Source organism: Catharus ustulatus, chromosome 3 (assembly GCF_009819885.2).
Source record: "Catharus ustulatus isolate bCatUst1 chromosome 3, bCatUst1.pri.v2, whole genome shotgun sequence".
Lineage (NCBI taxonomy): Eukaryota > Metazoa > Chordata > Aves > Passeriformes > Turdidae > Catharus > Catharus ustulatus.
The window spans coordinates 19,075,877-19,094,420 of NC_046223.1; the positions used below are offsets into that span (position 1 = coordinate 19,075,877).

The following is an 18,544-nucleotide window of genomic DNA, read 5'->3' on the forward strand; positions in this document are numbered from 1 at the left end:
TTTAAAAGATCACAGTATCCAACTAAGAGAACAGAATGCAAAATTCAAAAAGTGGCAAAATGTGAGACAACAGAACATCCACCTAAAGACAACAAAGGAGAATTGCTTCTCTATTATATTTTCTTCCAGAAAGACAGATGAAACAGCCTAAAGCTATCCTTTTGACTTAATACAGTTTTAAAACATGAAGTTTTCATTGATAATGTTAATTCAGAATATCACTGTAGTCCCAATAACAGATCCTATGTTTAAACCTCTACAAAAAAGGATTAATGAACACCTGTTTCAGATTCACTTTGCTTATCAGGCCAGTTAATAGCAAGTTCAGATCTTGACAAAACTCTCTAATGTGATCCAATCAAAAGGATTCAACTCTGTTCTGAAATTGCAGTGCAAAGACTGAGGAGAAAAAAAAATAAAGGCATTTGAGATGATAAAAATAAACTTTAAAATATATAGGATTTATTTAAATAGTTTTATGCACTGCCTGGGTATAACCTTCTGTATTGCACTGAGTCACAGGGAGACACTGAATAGCAGCCTTGGTATCTGCAGTATTTTTTCTACACACAGAATTTTATATTCACTCTTCAGAAGAAATCCACATTGCCTCTTGCTTGGGGTTTATGCTCCCAGTCACTCTGTGGGAAGGGTCTCCTGACAATTTTCCTACTGCCCAGAAGCTCAAAGCTCAGCAGTTTCATCACACTGATGAGGTGTGAAGAGAGAGAGATTAGATACATCAAGAAACATGACATGTACTGAGAAGCCAGTAACAATGATGAACTCTTTGGTCTCTAACGAGAGTGGACAAAGTTCATGTGCTCCATCATTGTAACAATCACTATTAACAGGAAAAATGTCACACAATGCCATTTTTTGTTCCCTTTAGTGAGCTTTGTTTGAGCAGCAGTTTATCAGAACTCTGGAAGCATCAGCCTCTTTCTCCTGCAAGGCAGAACATCACTGCCATTTCCACAGCCCAAAAATGCCTTATGATTAGACTGCAAATTCTGTTTTCCTCTTAGATAGCATAAACACCTAAGCTTCAAAGGCTAAGTGTCCACTACCAGTTAAGAGGAAACCTGGGATATATAAACCCTGCAGACTTAACCCTCCAAGTGTGGCCATGCTGCAACATTATCTTTTTCTGTTAAGTCCAACTTAATGAGGAATTAAACCATTTTTATTACGGTTGTAAAAACTGTATAACACTACCAAGGTAAAACCATTGCTTCCATTCCCAGTTTAACAACAAACTAATTGTCTTGCTGCTGTATCTTCCACCTGGGAGAATTCTCAGCCCCAGGGAGAAAGTACGATTCCTTACAATACGGATGGTTGTACACCACTTTCAAAATTCCTTGTGATTATGCATCACATTTGCTAATTTGCTTATATAACCTCACATTAAGCATTTTAATGAGCCATGCTATAGGCTTACAGAAGTGCTCTGCTAATGACTATCAGCCTGCAGACTGGGTAAAAGAATGTCACACATCCATAAATCCCTAAATGCCCGATGAAGCAATCAACAGACAGACCCAAAGCCACACTCCTAAAATCCATCACATCATCTCAGTCTTGCCAGTGACTATGAAGCAGAACAGCAGAGAGAGTGATACCTGCAATAACCAGCAAATCTATCAGGAAGGAAAGAATATGATCACTCAGTTGAAATGAGCTATGGGGACACCTGACACTCCTCAAAGGAGAGTGGCCACTGTAGCTGCTGCAAGCCGGGAATGGTAGGAGCCACTGGAAGCTGAAGGTCTGGAGCCTATCCAGGTCCCAGTTTCATATGGCAATTACCGTAGTGCATATTGGTCAGTCTCCTTCATCCAAAATATAGGAGAAAAAAAAAAGTCAGCTGGATAAGGGTAAACAAGGAAAGATAAGGCTTTTTAACAAGGTTGGTTTCACACAGTATTTAGATACATATAAAGAAAAAGAACCTCCATACTCATATAATTGTCTTCTGCTATTAAGCAAAAGCCTAAAAGCTAACTCGTTCCCTGTTAGCTGATCCAACGAGCTCAGTAGTGTTTCACTGAACATATTGTGAAGTTCTGTTCAAACTTTGAGAGTTTCTATTCAGTGCTGGCAAACAGGCATGACACAGACACGGGATCAAGATTTATCTTCATCCTCAGACTGTTCTGTCCACAGCTGAACCTGTGGTGTTAACCCATAACCCTTCAAGCTCCTGTTTGCTCATGTCTCTGGATTACTGTTACTTGCACACATGTGAGTAATATTAACTTTGTTCACATTGAAATGTACCAAAACAAAACTGTACAGACACTCTGTGTCTGGAATTCTGTATTACGCTCACTAGGTTTTACATTTTATTTACACTATCTCAGTCTGAATGGAATGGCTTCTACAATCACTCTTTGAGCTAGTATGAATTTTTGTTATTTACCAAAACCTGTAAATACAGTAAAACATAACTATCACGGGTATAAGGGCATACATAATGAAATATAAATTTTAAATAGACACTTATTTTACTTCTGTAAAGTGGTAAAAAGCAGAATTGAACTTTGTAAACACCAGAATTACTGAATACAGAATAAATTTCCACCATTACTACAGCTGATCCAGCTCCATTGGAAACCACAGTCACAGAGGTACAAGACCAGACCAAGCACTGGCACTGCCCAACTACCTACCTAAAACATTAAAACTTAAAAAAATATTAGGTGAAGAGGCTTTTAGGTTTTTTGTTTTGTTTTAAACACCCCAGCTCCTGATTCACTATCTACTATACTACTGCTAGCACTGGAGTGCTGAACTGGCTGAGTTTGGTTACTCAAATACAATCTCTGCAGGGGTTTTCGTCTGCATATTTGTTTGCATTTTTCAAGACAGTTCAAGTTCATCTGGAACATCTTTGAGATTAATGTCACCTTGCCTGTGGTTAGAATTCTTGCTGAATTTACTCTCTTCCCATCATCCCCTCAGGAGTTGTTTAAAAAAAATAAAGAGCCAAAAACCTCAAACAAAATCAAGAAAAAGGATTGAGTTCTGGTACAGTGTTTTTTTACATTTGCAGTTTCAGGAATTTTAGGTATAACTTAACTAAAATGCTGCACTACATTAGAAAAATGAGTAAAAGCCCATCTTGTATTTACCTCAACTCCCTCTCAGTTATGTTTCAGTTGTGATGTTCAGAAATCACTCTTACTTTAGCTTAATGGGCTTTGTAAACAAATATTTGCTGATAATTGGAGAAGGGTTACTTAAATTGTTGAGCAGTGTCTGGCATGAGCAAACTGAAAACTGAAATGTGTTCACTGAGCAAGAAGTTCAATCAACTCTCCTCCTTTGTAAGGATTTATTGAATTAATTCAAAAATTATGATGAATAATCTAATCAAAATTTAATTTAAATTTGCTCCAAGGTAAAGTAATAATATTACAGTGCTTGATTAATGAATTTGACTGTATTTTAATCTAGGAAATTCCTAATTGTCCTTAGTGTTAATGTAAGTATCAATTAGGTATTAAAAAATAAGGAATCAGTCAGATAGATTTCTTGAAATACAACTGCAATTACAATTAAATAATATTGCTGTCATCAGTAACTGAATCTATTTTAACACCCCCACCAAAATATTTGACTGTAAAAATCCTGGTAGACCTCACAGGCACATCTTGCCTATTGCACCCCTCAGCAGGGCTGGTAAGCACAAAAAGCCTGAGCTGCTCTGTGCTGCTCTGCTCCCACCCACCTCTAGTTTGTGTCCAGCACTGCAGTGAGCCATGGAATCACATCCTCAGGGAAACAAAGGCAATCTATAGCAAAAAAGGCTCCACAGCATTTGCTCATACTGGTGTGTTCTGTGTGAATCAGCTGGCACCTGTGTGGCACTTGTATGTCTGCATGACGGGATGTGTGACAGCACATGGACACAAATCCATCCTGGAAAGCCCCACAGCCCTGAATGAAATGAGGCACCTCTAGCTGGAGAGGACCTCACATGGTGCTGGGTTCAAAAAAGAGGCTTTCTCTCTTTTACTTCAGGGCAGGAGAGATCTGATTGTGGCCATAAAATGTTCACAGCTTTTTTATGCCGAATCGATCATTCTCCAGCAACCAGAAAATTTGGGTTTATCTAATCCTACAGCACCATAGAAACAAGGACTGATGTGTTCCTGCATGCCAGGATCATATATATCCATCTCACACAAACCCTGCTTGTTTCAATGATATAGAAACATTTTCCCCAAACCAAACATCAGAAAATGCCTGGCTGCACAACAGTTGCATCCTCCATTCTATCTTGGAAATAAGTTAGAGAAGTTATATAATATCTGGTGAAATATCACACACCTGGTCACAGTTTCTCAATAAACTTCCCTGGGTATTTTGGAGATAAACTCAAAAATACATCCTTAAAAAAGTCTTTGTTCACTGGGATCAGATTTCTATGACATATTTAACAATTTAACAATTCCCAAGAACTCCTTCTAAACCCCGCATATAATGAAATTGAGCATTCTTTTATAGCCCGCCTATAACCTCTTCAAAATAACAAATTTACATCAGCTCTTAAGCATTAAGTTCTAATGTCATAAATAGCAAGATATCTCTGTTTTCAAAGCCCTATAAAAGAACTTCCTGACTTCAAAACAGGTATGATGTTGTTTCAGAGAAATAGAAACAGGCCCTAAAGCCACACAATATTGAAGGATATATTTAGTACTTGCTGGAAGAATCTCAACAGCTATTTTCCTGTATCAATATAGCTGGCACTCAATTCTTTACTGTTTTTTCCTCAATTTTCCTCTACACTACAAAAAAACCCAGCTATTTTTAGTGGTTGTCAGATTTGAAGGCTACAAATCTCTGTAGTTATTGCACCCTCCTCTTCTTGCATATAATCTCTCAATTAAAACAAATGTGTCCCCAAAGAACTTTGAAGAAGAGGCTGAATTAACAAACCATTTAAGTGAACCAGAAGCAAGCCAATCCCTTATGAATACAGAGTCTGCAATTAGCCAAAACACTCCATTTTACCATTCACAACAAGGCTGAGGCGCAATAAAAATTAAACATTGATGCAGGCAAGGCATTCCCACGGGGCTCACACATATTAAACCATTACCACTCAAGAGCTGCTTTATGTCCAAGAAACTGGGGCACAGTTCGAGACTGGCTGGCTGCCTATTTGATAAACTGGGAAGCTATTGGTGGTAAGAATTTCCCCTTATTTTTGTATCCCAAGTGGCATGAGCAGGCTCAGGAAGAACTTAAATGTGGCTCCTGGCAGTCACATGCTCACAGTGGTGACTCAGGTTCTGACTGAGCAGAGGATGGCAGCCCATAGGTTCTGCATGAAGTCGCAGCCCTGCCTTTGGGTCAGCCCAAAGTGATAATCCCCAGCCCTGGCTTTCCCAAAACCTCTGAGGATGATGCCACCAGTTTCTTAAAACCTCATCTGAATTTAGGTCTTAGCTTGATTAGGGTGTGTTCAGCAGCCCACACCGCAGTGATGACCTTTTCAAGGAAAAATGCAGGATTTAGGTGGCTTTGTTACCACTCTGCAGAACACAATGTATAGAAACTTGAACACAGAATAAAATAATTTGGAACCATGATTATTTTTACTTCAACGAGACACAGTCAGGAAAAACAAAGATTGCTTATGAAAATCCTATTTGAAGCCACAAACAAGTAACCCACAATCTATCAGCTCCTTTGAATCTCTCAGAAGCTGAGGCACTCAGCATCTCACCTGTGCCAAGCTAAAATGTATACTGTTATCAACTTGAATCAACCATAAACCTTGAACATTAGATATGTAACTAATAAAAATGTTCAGCATGTCAAATAGTAAGCCACTGTTTAAAAAAAGGGTATTTTAAAAGCCTATACTACAACAATAACAGCAATTTTATAGGACTATAAAAGAACCTCCAGCTGCAACTGTAAAAGGACTCACCATCTTGGAAAAGCTTGTTCCTAAATAAATGGGCTGATGTTCTGAAGTTCACTTTTTATCCAGACACCCTCTATTAAGTCAACCTTTTATAATTTGTCTTACTCTGTCCTTACAAGGTCATCCTGACTTTCACTTCTCAGTAGAATCCAGCTTTCCATCAACAGAGTATATGAGGATCACAGAGAAAATAAATGCACATTGCCACTGGATGGCTTTAATTCCCATAAACTGCACAAATCCTTGGCTGGTTCACACTCACCTTTCGCAGGAGGAAGCAAATCCTCTCAATATTCCTCAGCCGCTCCCTCTGTCAAGAGAAAGTGGGGGAAAGGCAGGAGATTAGCTGGTGTTACAAATGAAGACAATAAATTACAATTACAAGGGGTCAATGTTTTAATTAATGGCTGCAGTGAAGCAGCCCATATCATTAATCTGAATCGACACCATTCACTTCTCACCTACTGCTTGCAAACCCAATAATTCTCCCATTTTTTATTTCCCAATAAGTTATTTTTCATTTGTTACTGGGCATAACAATATCAGTTGGGTATTCAAGTCTGTGTTAGCCTTCAGCCAGAGGCTGCAACTCTTTTTTAAGTCAGCATTTGTGGCTCTATTCAATTGTGCCAATTTATACCACAGAGACTTGGTCTTGCATTTTCAGGTACCCAACCTCTGGCTTCAAGATAAATCTGAATGGGAAAAACAACAATGAAGTTTACGTGGCAGCTCTTCCTCTATCACTAAGATGGTGCCTGAACATGTGATACTAAAATTTAGCACATTAGTGAAAAATATCTGAGATGGCCTAGAAATGCTGCTTTAAACAACAGATGCATTCACAAATACTGAAAATCACTGCAATTAAGCATTGTGACTCAAAAATGTTCTAAACTCAACTCAGAGAAAGAAGTCAAATCAAAGCCAGGCTTTCTTCTCAAAGGCTCATAATGAGAAGCTCACCAGCAAAACCAAATTTCACTGCATAACCCCATGACTGGAGTTACTGTGAAAAATTCTGCTGTTAATTACACTGCAGGAGGCGGAGTGGGTTTGCTGTCCTCAGATGACTACCTGATACTTTTGCTTAGATATGGTAGAAATATTCCAAACAATGAACTTTTTAAAACTAAACTACTATAACAATGTGAGAAGCAAACTTTCAGTAAGCTTTTTGCTTTTCAAATGTTTTAAAATGTTTTTTGTGGCAAATTTAATTCTAGCCTCCAAATAAATGCCTTTTTTTTGCTTTCCTGACCCCAGGTTTTAGCCATTAAAAAAAAATGTACCACCTTGGAAAGACAATGAGGCAGAAAACAGAAAAATACTGTGCCTCTTTTTGTAGTCTCCGAGCTACAAGAGAGTCAGAAATTTCAGACTCAGAGTTGTGAACATGAGAATGGATGTGTGCAGATGTGCCTGAGAAGCTGCAGAAAGCTCCCCTGCCTTTCAAAGTGGAGAGGGAAAGACAGATGCCAACTGCAGCTGGCCTTGGACAAGTAGGAAGCCTATCTCTGAACTGAAGGTAATAGAGAGCAAATCAGGAAATTTAAATTAAATTCTCAGTACTGACATTGTTTTGCCTCTGATTTGTCTTTAATTCAGCCTCCTCTTGTCAAAAAGGCTCTACCTTCTGTCATGAAACCTTTGTAGAGGACACATGGGTACACTTCATACACTCTTACAGTGCAATAGAGAAAACTAGCCCACCAAATAAACGGAATATGGGCACAAGCAATGGTGCAGAGGGAAAAAAGAAAATACACTTGACCAAAGATATAAGAAATAATTTCTAAAAAACTCCCTTTTACAATAATATGAAAGGCATAGACTGTATACTGTACAGAAAAAAGCAATCTGAGATTATTGCTTGAATTACCACAGAAGGTTTCATGGAAGTCAAGTACATGAATCAACCACAGAATATTCTGCTGTGCTTTTCTGTATGATTCACTTTTTGATTCCTTGACTAATATGACTGAAAAAGGGACTTTGTTAACTTTTTCTTTATCATGGAGACCAATTCCATCACTGTTTTCAAATAAAATGAGATTATCTCCATAGATCATCTCAAGTTTTAGTAAGTGAACAATTTCCTGGAATTTGGTACCTATAAATTCAGTGTGCAGTTCTCAGATAGGAAGTAAAAACAGATTAAGTGGACTGGAAATCAGATTACTTCCACTGATGTCCTCTATAGGATTCTTTAATATAATTTCTTTCTTCTCTTCTCATTCTTTGCTTATGTACTAGTGAACAGTTAAAAAAAATATTTTTATTCTAGGATTATAAAGTTTATACTTAAAATCATCAGTGGTCTAAGCAGTAAAAGTTATGAAACAAGGTTAAATGGCAAAGTACTAGCTACTGAATCTCGTTATCAATTGCAGGCAATTAAAAAACGTGATGCTCTGCAGAGATCAAATTCAGCACCTGTCACAGTCATTGTCATTGCCAGTGATGGGAGCCAAGTTCTGCTCTCAGTTCTGGTAGTACAAACTGGCACGTGTAGCTGTAGTCAGCTAAATCACCCTAGATTACAGCTTTAATTAACAGAGGAATTTGGATAGGCTTAAATCTAGACTGCCTTTCTGGTTGATTAGTTAAAACTGAGTTTACAGCCCAGGTATTTAATGCTCTCCTACAGCAGATGCAGCAGAAAATGATATTTACTCCTAAAGCATTGGAGAATCCAGAGTCCTGACACAGGACAGAGAGGTCAAGCCATGCACTTCTTAACAAATTCTTTCAAGTTTTTGGCTCATTGATACAGATAGTATGGGAGAAGGTGACCATTGTGCCACAGAAGGAAAAATAAAAAATAAAGCATAAGCATTGCATGACATCCTTCAGTTTTTGAATTTCCAAATTACTTCCCTGCCTCCTTCAGCAAAGAGGAAAGCCATTAACATAAAAATCACCATCTGGCTTCCTTAGACTGCCCAATAAATCAGTTTTCCAAACCACAGCTGACTTCACAAGAGACTCCCTGCTCATTTCCACGCTCACTCCTCACGGACAGCTCGGCGCTCCCCGTTTGTGCCGCAGCCCCTGGCTGTACTCACTGCGTGCGCCGGGTTGCACTGGTCGATGGGGCTCTTGAAGTCTGTCCGAAGCTCATCAAAGGCAATTATCTGAAAAACAATTTTTTCAAGTCCTGTCATGAATGCTCCTTCAAACCCTTATTTTCCTTAAGGGACTAATTAGATGCATTGCCTGCCTTCCTCGCTTTCCAGGGAAAAACAGCTTCCCCGACAAAGTCCCTTTAGAATGAAGTAGTTAAAACAAAACTTGGGATACTCCTACGTATGACACCTAGAACTCATTAATCTGTCACTCTGCAAAATCATATCTATAGCCTTTTCAGTGTTGCTACTTTCCATATTTCTTCCCTCATATCGGCAAGATCTCTGTTCTCGGATTTCTACATGAACACAAAACTACTTCACAAATGAACACATCTCCAAATTTTATGGAAAAAGTCATTAGCTGCCTAAAACACAGAGATGCATCTGATGTTCCAGGTTTAGTACATAAACAGTCCATTTTTATTAGCTGTTAAACCTATCTCAGTTACTAATTCTGAATTAGTATCAGCTTCACCATTAAGCTGCTATTCATTAATAAGGACACCCCTCAAGAGGTAAAGCACTCTAGAATAAACATGCCCTTCCTAAATTCTGGCAGGTTTTAGAACTTTAGACCTCATTAATGGAGAGATGTCTTTTGCTCAGGTCCTTCAGTTTCCTCCATTAACAGATGGATTGAGACAACCTGGTAATTTCTGGTGCTTTTAAAGTACAGTAGATAAATTGTCTATAAAAATAATAGCATTTGGTAGCATTTTCTTGGAAGATCTTCTGTTAGATCTAGTGAAGAGCTAGCATTTTCTTGGAAGACTGTTTTCTTGGAAAGAAAACAGCTGTAACAATCCTCAACACACTTCTTTCAAAGATCTCAAAGTACATTCTTAACTTTGTGTTTGCATTCTAGCAATACCTTTTCTGTTGCTTTTGTCTTTCTTCACCCAAGGAAGGAAAGCTCACTGACAGGCATCACAGAGGTGTTAAAACAATGATTCCTTTTTAGGCACTTTACAAACCAGTGTATCTGTTTTTAATAAAAGATGATGGGAGCACGAGGTAGCAGTCTGGTAATTAGTAGATGAGAGCAACAGCCATTCCTTGATGCCAAATAGCGTGCCTGCAGCCTGGCTGCTCAGTAAAGAACTGGGTATTGGTCAGCACAGATCTGCTGCATAGCTAGAACACATCCATTTACCAGAGATGGAAAGCAGGAGCAGAAAACCTGAAAATGACCTGCTCCTGAATCATAATAATCTGGTGAGAGGCTCGAGAATAAAACCCAGAGGTGCAATCCACGAATGCCAGCACCACTCCTCATCCCACTCTAATGCTGCATTCATGCCACCGAAGCACACTTAAAAATCAAAAGTGTGGCATTTTACAAGAGCACTCCACAGAATTAAATTTATTCAACTATGACAAGTCAAAGTGGCTGAATAAACCACAAAGGGAACTATAAAATGTGATTACAAGTGAAGCATTTCTCCCAATGGATGCAATATGTCTCCAAGTTAGGAATTAGATCTGCAATGGTAAAAGAGCAACTAACAGAAGCTGTGAGGGTCTTGCAGTACATTTGTGAAGAATAAGGCTCAGGACACCTCTGTAGCTAATATTTCCTGGTCAGGTCTTCATATCCTCCAGCTGGACTGCTAAGAGGGTTACACATGAGTCACAAATAGAATTGAGTATCTCTCTGCAACTGGATATCAGCATCAGCATTAACAGAAATGGGAAGGATGGAAAAAAGGTTAGCCTCAAATATACTGCACATTTATGTTTACTTGTATTTTTCTTTCTTTTTCCTCTTTTTTTTTCTTTTCTTTTTTTTTTTTTTTTCTTCTTTACTTCACTTTTACTGTACCTAAACCTCTACTCTTTATTTCCTGGCACATAATTTATATTATGCTTGCATTATATGTAAGTGCATTGAAACAGGTATTTAAGCACATGGTTTTCACAGAACCAGTAAGTGTAAATGCACCTGTCTCACAGACAAACCTTTTGAGAGGTCTGAAAGTTATGACAGTGTTAAGAGACATTCCTGCTCCACCTGAAAGAGACTGAGGTCTGGTTTCCAGCACACATGACTGGAGGAAAGTTTCTTCTATAAAAGTTTCAGTGTCTCTCTGGAATGAGGCTGACAAAAATAATTCCTCCTCAATTTATTTCAAAAAATAGTTTATATTTTGTTAAATCTTCAGAAATAAAAGTCTAGTGATGACATGACAATATCTATTTTAATTTATGAAAAAGCACATTCCTATTTCCAATTTCTCAGTCACAGTGAAAAAATTTGAAGCATAGGCAGGCTCAGAATTAGAGGAACATAAAGAAAGTCCCAAAGCATTGTGGGGGCATGGTTTTCTTCTGTTTTCTTGTTAGGAGTGGGGTGTGTTGGGGTTTTCTTGTTGTTTTTAAATCTTACAATGTTGTTTGTTCTAAATCTAAAGCACAACTGAGTAAAACTGCAGCTTCTTAAGATTAGCAGTTGCTCACAACACACTGAGTAACTGTGCAACAAATGATAGTATTACTGAAAATACAGCTGGGCCATGCTGCAGCAGGGTTTACATAATTAATTAGGAAACATTTTCCTCTTTCAATTATAACTCGCCTTCTGTGGCAGTTTAATGCCCTGGGGTGTTGAGTGGCTGGAGCTGCCATTTTTCCGTCCAGACCCCAAATAACCAAGTGCTCGTCTCCATGAGGCGTTTCACAAAGCTCTCAGGGGAGCTGCAGTGCTCTGAGTAAAACCAGAGGAAGAACCTCCTGCCTGTTCCCTTTTCAGCTGGACGCAGTTCAGCTGCCTGATCCCCACACATCTGCTGAGCAGAGCTGCTGAGTGTCCTGGGACAGCACCTGGACATGCTCACGGGCTGTTTCACTGCAGAAACTGCCTCATTTCTCAGCATCTTGAGCTGAGCACTTCATCTCATCTCGAGACAATGTGATAGACCCCAGTCAGGGCACTTCATAAGAAATTATATCCTTTCCCCTCTGTAAATGAATGTACAGTAATTTCATCATTACAAGCCGCACCTGATTATAAGCCGCACGTTACAATACAGGATGTGATAAAAGGTGTCTATTCTATCATCATCTGTTGAGGGTGGGGGCAGTGATCCTTATCTCTGTGGGAGATATTCTGCTAATGGGCCATCCATTGAAACCAGGCAGGGCATTGTTCTTTATCTTTTCACAACCCATCCTTCCTCCAGCCAGTCATTTTCTGCTAATGGCCCATTGAGTCCCACTGTGGGACTGATAAAATTACTTCATCCCATTGGAAGTTGCTCCAGCCAGGGGGAAGAGCCCAACATTTCTTACCAAGATAAAATCAGAGGATTTGGGACACTAAGGGAGCCCCTTTCTCCACTGGATTCCAGAGGAAAACCGGATTTCTCCACATCACCACTGGACCTCCAGAGGGAAACTGCACCTTCTGCAGGAGCACTGCTCCAACTGAATCACATCTGTCACTGCAGGAGGATGCAGCCACCATGGAATGGGACTGCTGCCAACACCCTGCCTGACAGGGTGTCAGGTTGTACTCTGACTTTGTCAGGGTTTGGAGTTTGTTTCTTTGTAGTACTGTATTTCTATTTTAATTTCCCTAGAAAAGAACTGTTATTCCTAATTCCCATATCTTTGCCTGAGAGCCCCTTGATTTCAAAATTATAATAATTTGGAGGGAGGGGGTTTACATTCTCCATTTCAAAGAGAAGCTCCTGCCTTTCTCAGCAGACACCTGTCCTCCAAACTAAAACAGCAACTTTTCATTCTTTGTCCATATAAAAGCCGCACCTGATTATAAGCCGCACTTTGGGTTCGGACCAAAATTTTAGTCAAAATGGTGTGGCTTATAATCATGAAATTACTGTATTTTATAAAGCATTCCTCATCTTTTAGTTATCCAATCTAATTCGATGGGGTAGTGGCAATCAAGACTACAAATCATGCACATGCATGGACATCAGCAACCCAGCCTCTCTGAAGGCCACACAACAAACACACTGCTCCCAAGAAAAATGATCAGCTCCTGGTCAAAAAGATGAACAGAATTTGGAAATGTGCTAGTGACTGGACAAAAAGGAGAAATTTATTTCTCTTAGAAAATATTAATGTTGTACACAGCCTCGGAGACAAGAGAGTAAGGACCATCTGACATTTATTCAGAAACTTGAAGGAAAAAATCCAAATCATCAAGTTATCTGTTGACTTGCAAAGCCTTATGAGGAAAAGAAAAAGTGCATCACGTTTAGCAATATTTTTTATAATTACTGCCAGGGAAACAGGCCAGGGATGGAATGGACATTCTGTCCTGGGGAATTTTCCCTGTGAATTCACATTGAAAATCACTGCAGGAACTTTGTTCTGCCTCTGCCCTCTCACCTTTTTCCTGGTGAGAGAAGTGTACTTGTGTGTGTTTTCCGCCTAATAAAACTAAAGTTCTATAAAAATACTGCTTGCAGTCTATGGTGATTCACACCATATGCAAATCTCAAAACTCCCAGTATAAGTCAGCAAGGAGTTTGCCCCAGTTTATACACTAATGCATCAATGAGATCGTGATGACAATACATGTTTCAATTGCAAATATATTTATAAAATTTGTTTTAATTACCTGCACTCTCTCTGCTTATCAGAGAGACCATAACAGCTTTGAATAAGGAAGTATTCACATAAGATTAAACATTAATATTGCTTTCTTTCTGTGCTTATGTACCCATCAAAATGAAAATTTCACTTGATGCTAGAAATTAGCTATGATATCTCATTTTTAGGGTATATATATTTTTTTTAAAATCACTGAGCTCTTACAGAAACATATTTTAATTGAGAATGTGGTGGTTTAAGGTGGCAGTGAAGTTGGTGTAGGTGTGAATGCAGTGACAGCAAAGAAGTTGGATATTATTGCCTACTGGCATCTCAGGAAAGTTAAGATAAAACAGAACTTGATGACAACCACGCCAACCACAGAACAGAACAGTAACACCTAACATATGCTTCCTTGCCACCACCCTGTCAATGCACCACCATCCCATATTGGAGGAACAGTCTTTAATGGTTCATTTAGACAATTTGTCTCCCCCTCCCCTCTCCCAGGCAGCCCTCACAGCACTCAGGACTGCAGTTCCCAGGCTGGGCTGTGACTGCAAGCAAGCACAGGGACAGAAGGCAGGAGCAGGCTGTGCTCCTAAAGGCCATGCCTGCCCAGCAGCTGAGGCACGGACATATTAACTGTGTCAGGAAAATGTGTTTGAGCCATGAGCTGATCCATTCTGGTGCAAATTGGCTGAGGTACTTTGCTGGGTTTTGGTGGGAAGAAGCAGCTACTGAAAAAATGTCAGTCAGGTAAGAATCAGTCAGTCAGGAATGAAAAAGGACCTGGAAGGGAAGATACGTCCCTGCCTTGACATGAGGGAGTGAGGGAGCCCATAAAGAGCTACAGGGAACAGGGACAACAAACAAGTGACAAACAAGATTGAGAGAACTTTTTTTTTGCTACCCAATTCTTATCATGATAGGAAATGAACCTGAACAAGAAATTTAATTATGAGTTGTTCTTCATCCCTCTTTGTTCTCTGGTTGAAATGATCTGCTTAATGCTACCAAGCATGAAAGATAATTCAAAATTGTATGAATGGAGGGGTGACCTGCCTCAAATTCCAGTGAATTTTATGCTTTTTATCATGTTGCATTTCCTGCCTATATCCATTTGTGAAGCATCTCCTATTAAAAAAGGAAAGAAGTCTCAAGTCTTGGTTTTCATCACACCTCTGCATGCAACACAGTTGCTTCCCAGTCCAGTGGATCTGAAATGCTGGTGATAAGAGCCTGAGCAATAGAGCCAAATCAAGGGCAAAGAAAAAAGTGAGATGGAAAGCATTTCTTTCTTTTATTTTCTCTCCCCAAATTATTTCATTTCAAAGTTATTAATTCACCACATACTAATAAAAGTAAACAACAATAACAATGCTTTGCAGTTAAAAATCTGCCTCCGAGGCAATGAAGGTCTTAACGAAGGAAAATATAATTTCCATTTTTTTATACAAGGGAAAAAATAAAGCTCAAAGAAATTAAATTATTTACAGAATCAGTGGCAGAAGAACCAAAGCCTCTGGATTGTTGCACCCTCTCAATTTTAGGGGAAACAGAGAATACTGTCAGTACATTAATAACATGAGAAGTGAAACCATGCACTTCTGTCTAGATTGTTTTGCTGTTGTTCATCTCCAGAGCAGAACACTGCTTTAAGCAGAGCCTTTTTGGATTAAGGTTGCAAATGGTTTTAAGTCACTCAAGGGTAGAAAATTGTCCTATTTGTCAGATTTCACACTAACAATTGTATGGCATTTCCTTGCTCTACTTAGCTTGAACTTCAGATGCTGCCACCATCAAACAACCCTCCACACAGAAATCCAAAATGTGGCTCCATCCAGGGCTGCAAAACACCTGATCACTCAGTCTATATCTCTTTACTGGAGTTCTTTTGTCTGTAAAAGGATGCTACATTTAGGACAACATGATTTTAATTTTTTAGGCTCTAACTGGAAGCTTGAGCTAACTAAAGTCATGAAAACCTTAGTGTAATTTCTTAAGTATTTAAGCCCTATCCTAAGGCTTTTCCAATAGTAAGTCCAATATGCAAATTTAAAAATGCATAATTCTGTAAACATGACTCAAAATTATTTCCTACCTACCTATGGAAATATGGAGGTGTAATTATACTTCTCCAAGTAAATACTGACAAAAATCCATAGGGGAAGGCTCTTTTGCTGAGAGCATGTGTGCACAAACATGCCAGCCTGCACTGCTATATTTATACCTCTGCATTTATTCCCCTGCATAGATAAAAACTGTACAAGTGAAAATGTAACAATTTAAAACCATGCCAATCCTATACAGATGGACAAAAGCAATATTACTGCATCAGCTACACGAAATCAGATTTCCAAGCCTGCAGAGGGGTGCAGGGGAAACCACTAAGAATTAAGAATAACTATTTGGTAGCTGCCCAAAACAGTCCACACCTATTAGAACAAGCATGAAAAACTACATCTACAGCATGAAAAACACAGAAATTTGTCTTCAGGAATACAATCACACTGTGCAGAGCTTTGAGTGCCTTGATTGGAATGTTGCTACATCCATGGTACCTGTCATTATTGCAATACTGCAGATCACAGTTTGGAAAAGCACCCTGATTCCTGAATGCAAAGAATTCATATTATTGACAAAACCACTAAAAACCCACAGCAACTGCAAAATTCTGTTGTGCACGCAACGTTTCCAGAAGGATGATATGACAAGCATCTACTGACAGATTTCTACAACTGCTATGAAATGGGCTTTTAAAAATAATTTCATCTAACTGCAAGGTGAAACAGTTCTTACTGGCTAACAACAGGATTCTGGTCACAGATTTCAGTCGCTCACCACAGATACTGAAATATCTTCCCTAGTCATCCTGAAACTGAGATGTCAACCCCCTCCTGCAGCAGAGAGACAAATGTCCCACTGATTGACCACAGACAGAGATGACCTGTGCTTTTATCACAACTTTATACCCACTCACTGTCTTCCAGTCTACACCAGCTGAAATCCAGCCAGACAAAAATCAGCTGTGCACATATAAAGTGCATTTTGTTAAGAGAAGGAAGACAAGCAGCAAGCTGTGCAGGAGGGATGATGCTAATATAGCTGTACAGAGCCTGTTTCTAAATAGGTTAATAGTTTTGCTCCCTGCAGCTAGAACACATTTCCAAACAGACCACAAGCGGAGGAGGAATTTTTAAGGTAAGTCCAGACTCCCATCCTTCCTTCCTTCCCTCCCAAAGGATTTCTCCCAAAGGATTTCATCATTTTGTTGTCACGACTGCTCTTCTTCTTCTTATTTTTTTTTTTTTTTTAAAAAAACCCTTTACTTTACTGCATTCACCACAGGGGAGCAGTTCAGAAACCAGCAGTGTTCTGTGAATCAAACACACCCCACAAGTCACCCCTCAGTGGGACACAAACACTTGCTACCAACATGAAGAAAAAAACCCCACATTTTCAATTAGCACCTCAACTGGTGAGTACACCACATGGTTCTGAACAGAATGGAAATGTTTTTCTACAAAGAGATGCAATACTTCAGTTTAATTACATTTAGTATGGTAGAAACAATTCTTCTACCTCAGTTGACTGAAGACTCCATGGGTCAGTGGTGAAGTTATTGTCCGGGTCTGAAACAAAGGTAGCAGGTATGGTTGGCATTCCCAAGTGCTTGTACGTGTGGTCTTCTCTTTTTTCCATTAAAATCTTAACAGAATTTGACAGTGTTTCCCACCAGCCCCAAAGGAAAAAAAATCTATGCATCCTTGTAGGCTGGGGGAAATATGGGTGGAATCTCTGCAGCAATAGGGAACAGAGTATAAATCTCCCACACTCCTTGTACTTCTGACACAAGTACGCCGCCAATATTCTCTTCCTGCATATGGTCTCCTCCTCCTACATGCAATGGGGTATTTAATCTGGATTCCTTATAAAACAAACAGGTTTTTTGATTTGCACAACAAGATCAAAACCTTTTAAACATTTCAGTATCTAACCTCTTCTGATCTCTTTGGTTCAGCACCAAAACCCCAGGACCAGTTATTGACAGAGCACCAGTGACATCAAACTGACACATCATTACTGGGAACGCTGTCACTTCTCAGTTAGGTATTAACTTCATTGGATGGTCAGGACTTGAATAGCAAACAATCTGTTACAACAATGTGAGGATTCCCAGTCACAGCCTCACATTCAGCAAACTAAGAAAAGGCATCACAGAATCACAGAATGGGTCAGATTGGAAGGGACCACAGTGTGTCCACCCTCCCTGCTCAAGCAGGATCATCCCAGAGCACACAGCACAGGACTGTGTCCACATGGAATATCTCCAGTGAGGGACACTCCACACCTCCTCTGGGCAATCTGTTCCAGTGCTCAGTCACTGCACATGAAACAAGTCCTTCCTCATGTCCAGGTGGAGTTTCCTGTGCATCAGTTTCTGCCCATTGCCTCTTGTCCTATTGCCTGGCACCACGAGAAGAGCCTGGCTCTGTCCTCTTGGCCCCCTCCCTTCAGATACTGACTGACATTGATGAATTCCCTTCTCAGTCATCCCTTGGCCCAGCTCCCTCAGTCTTTCCTCATAAGGGAGATCCTCCAGTCCCTTGATCGAAGCAAAGGTCATAGTAACAAAGTCACACAGATTCTTGCATCAGCTTTTTCTCCTGTCCTGGAAAGGACCAGATAAACTGAACAAGCATGTGTATAAAGTTAGGCCAAGACTTCACCCCTAGTCTTGATCTCTTCAATGGACCAAGAGGAAATGAGGGGAATTTGGATCCAAGCTTTACAGCTGAGGGGTCAAACTCAGATCTGTGGCTCTGATTCAGAAAATAACCAGTGCAGATGAATTGGTTTGCAGATCTCCCAGCCAAGCAGGGGGAGATGAAAGCAGTATTATTTT

General features: G+C 39.6%; 1 protein-coding gene across 1 annotated transcript in view; it reads right to left on the reverse strand.

Annotated features, from left to right (window-relative positions):
* The window catches only part of CNIH3 (cornichon family AMPA receptor auxiliary protein 3), a 57,257-nt gene that overhangs the window by 26,077 nt on the left and 12,636 nt on the right, over window positions 1–18,544 (reverse strand). Inside the window, exons 2-3 of the mRNA XM_033055183.1 lie at window positions 9,016–9,084; window positions 6,210–6,257 (exon numbers count right to left, since the gene is read on the reverse strand). Of these exons, the coding sequence (XP_032911074.1) occupies window positions 6,210–6,257; window positions 9,016–9,084 (117 nt within the window). The remainder of the gene's footprint in view (window positions 1–6,209; window positions 6,258–9,015; window positions 9,085–18,544) is intronic.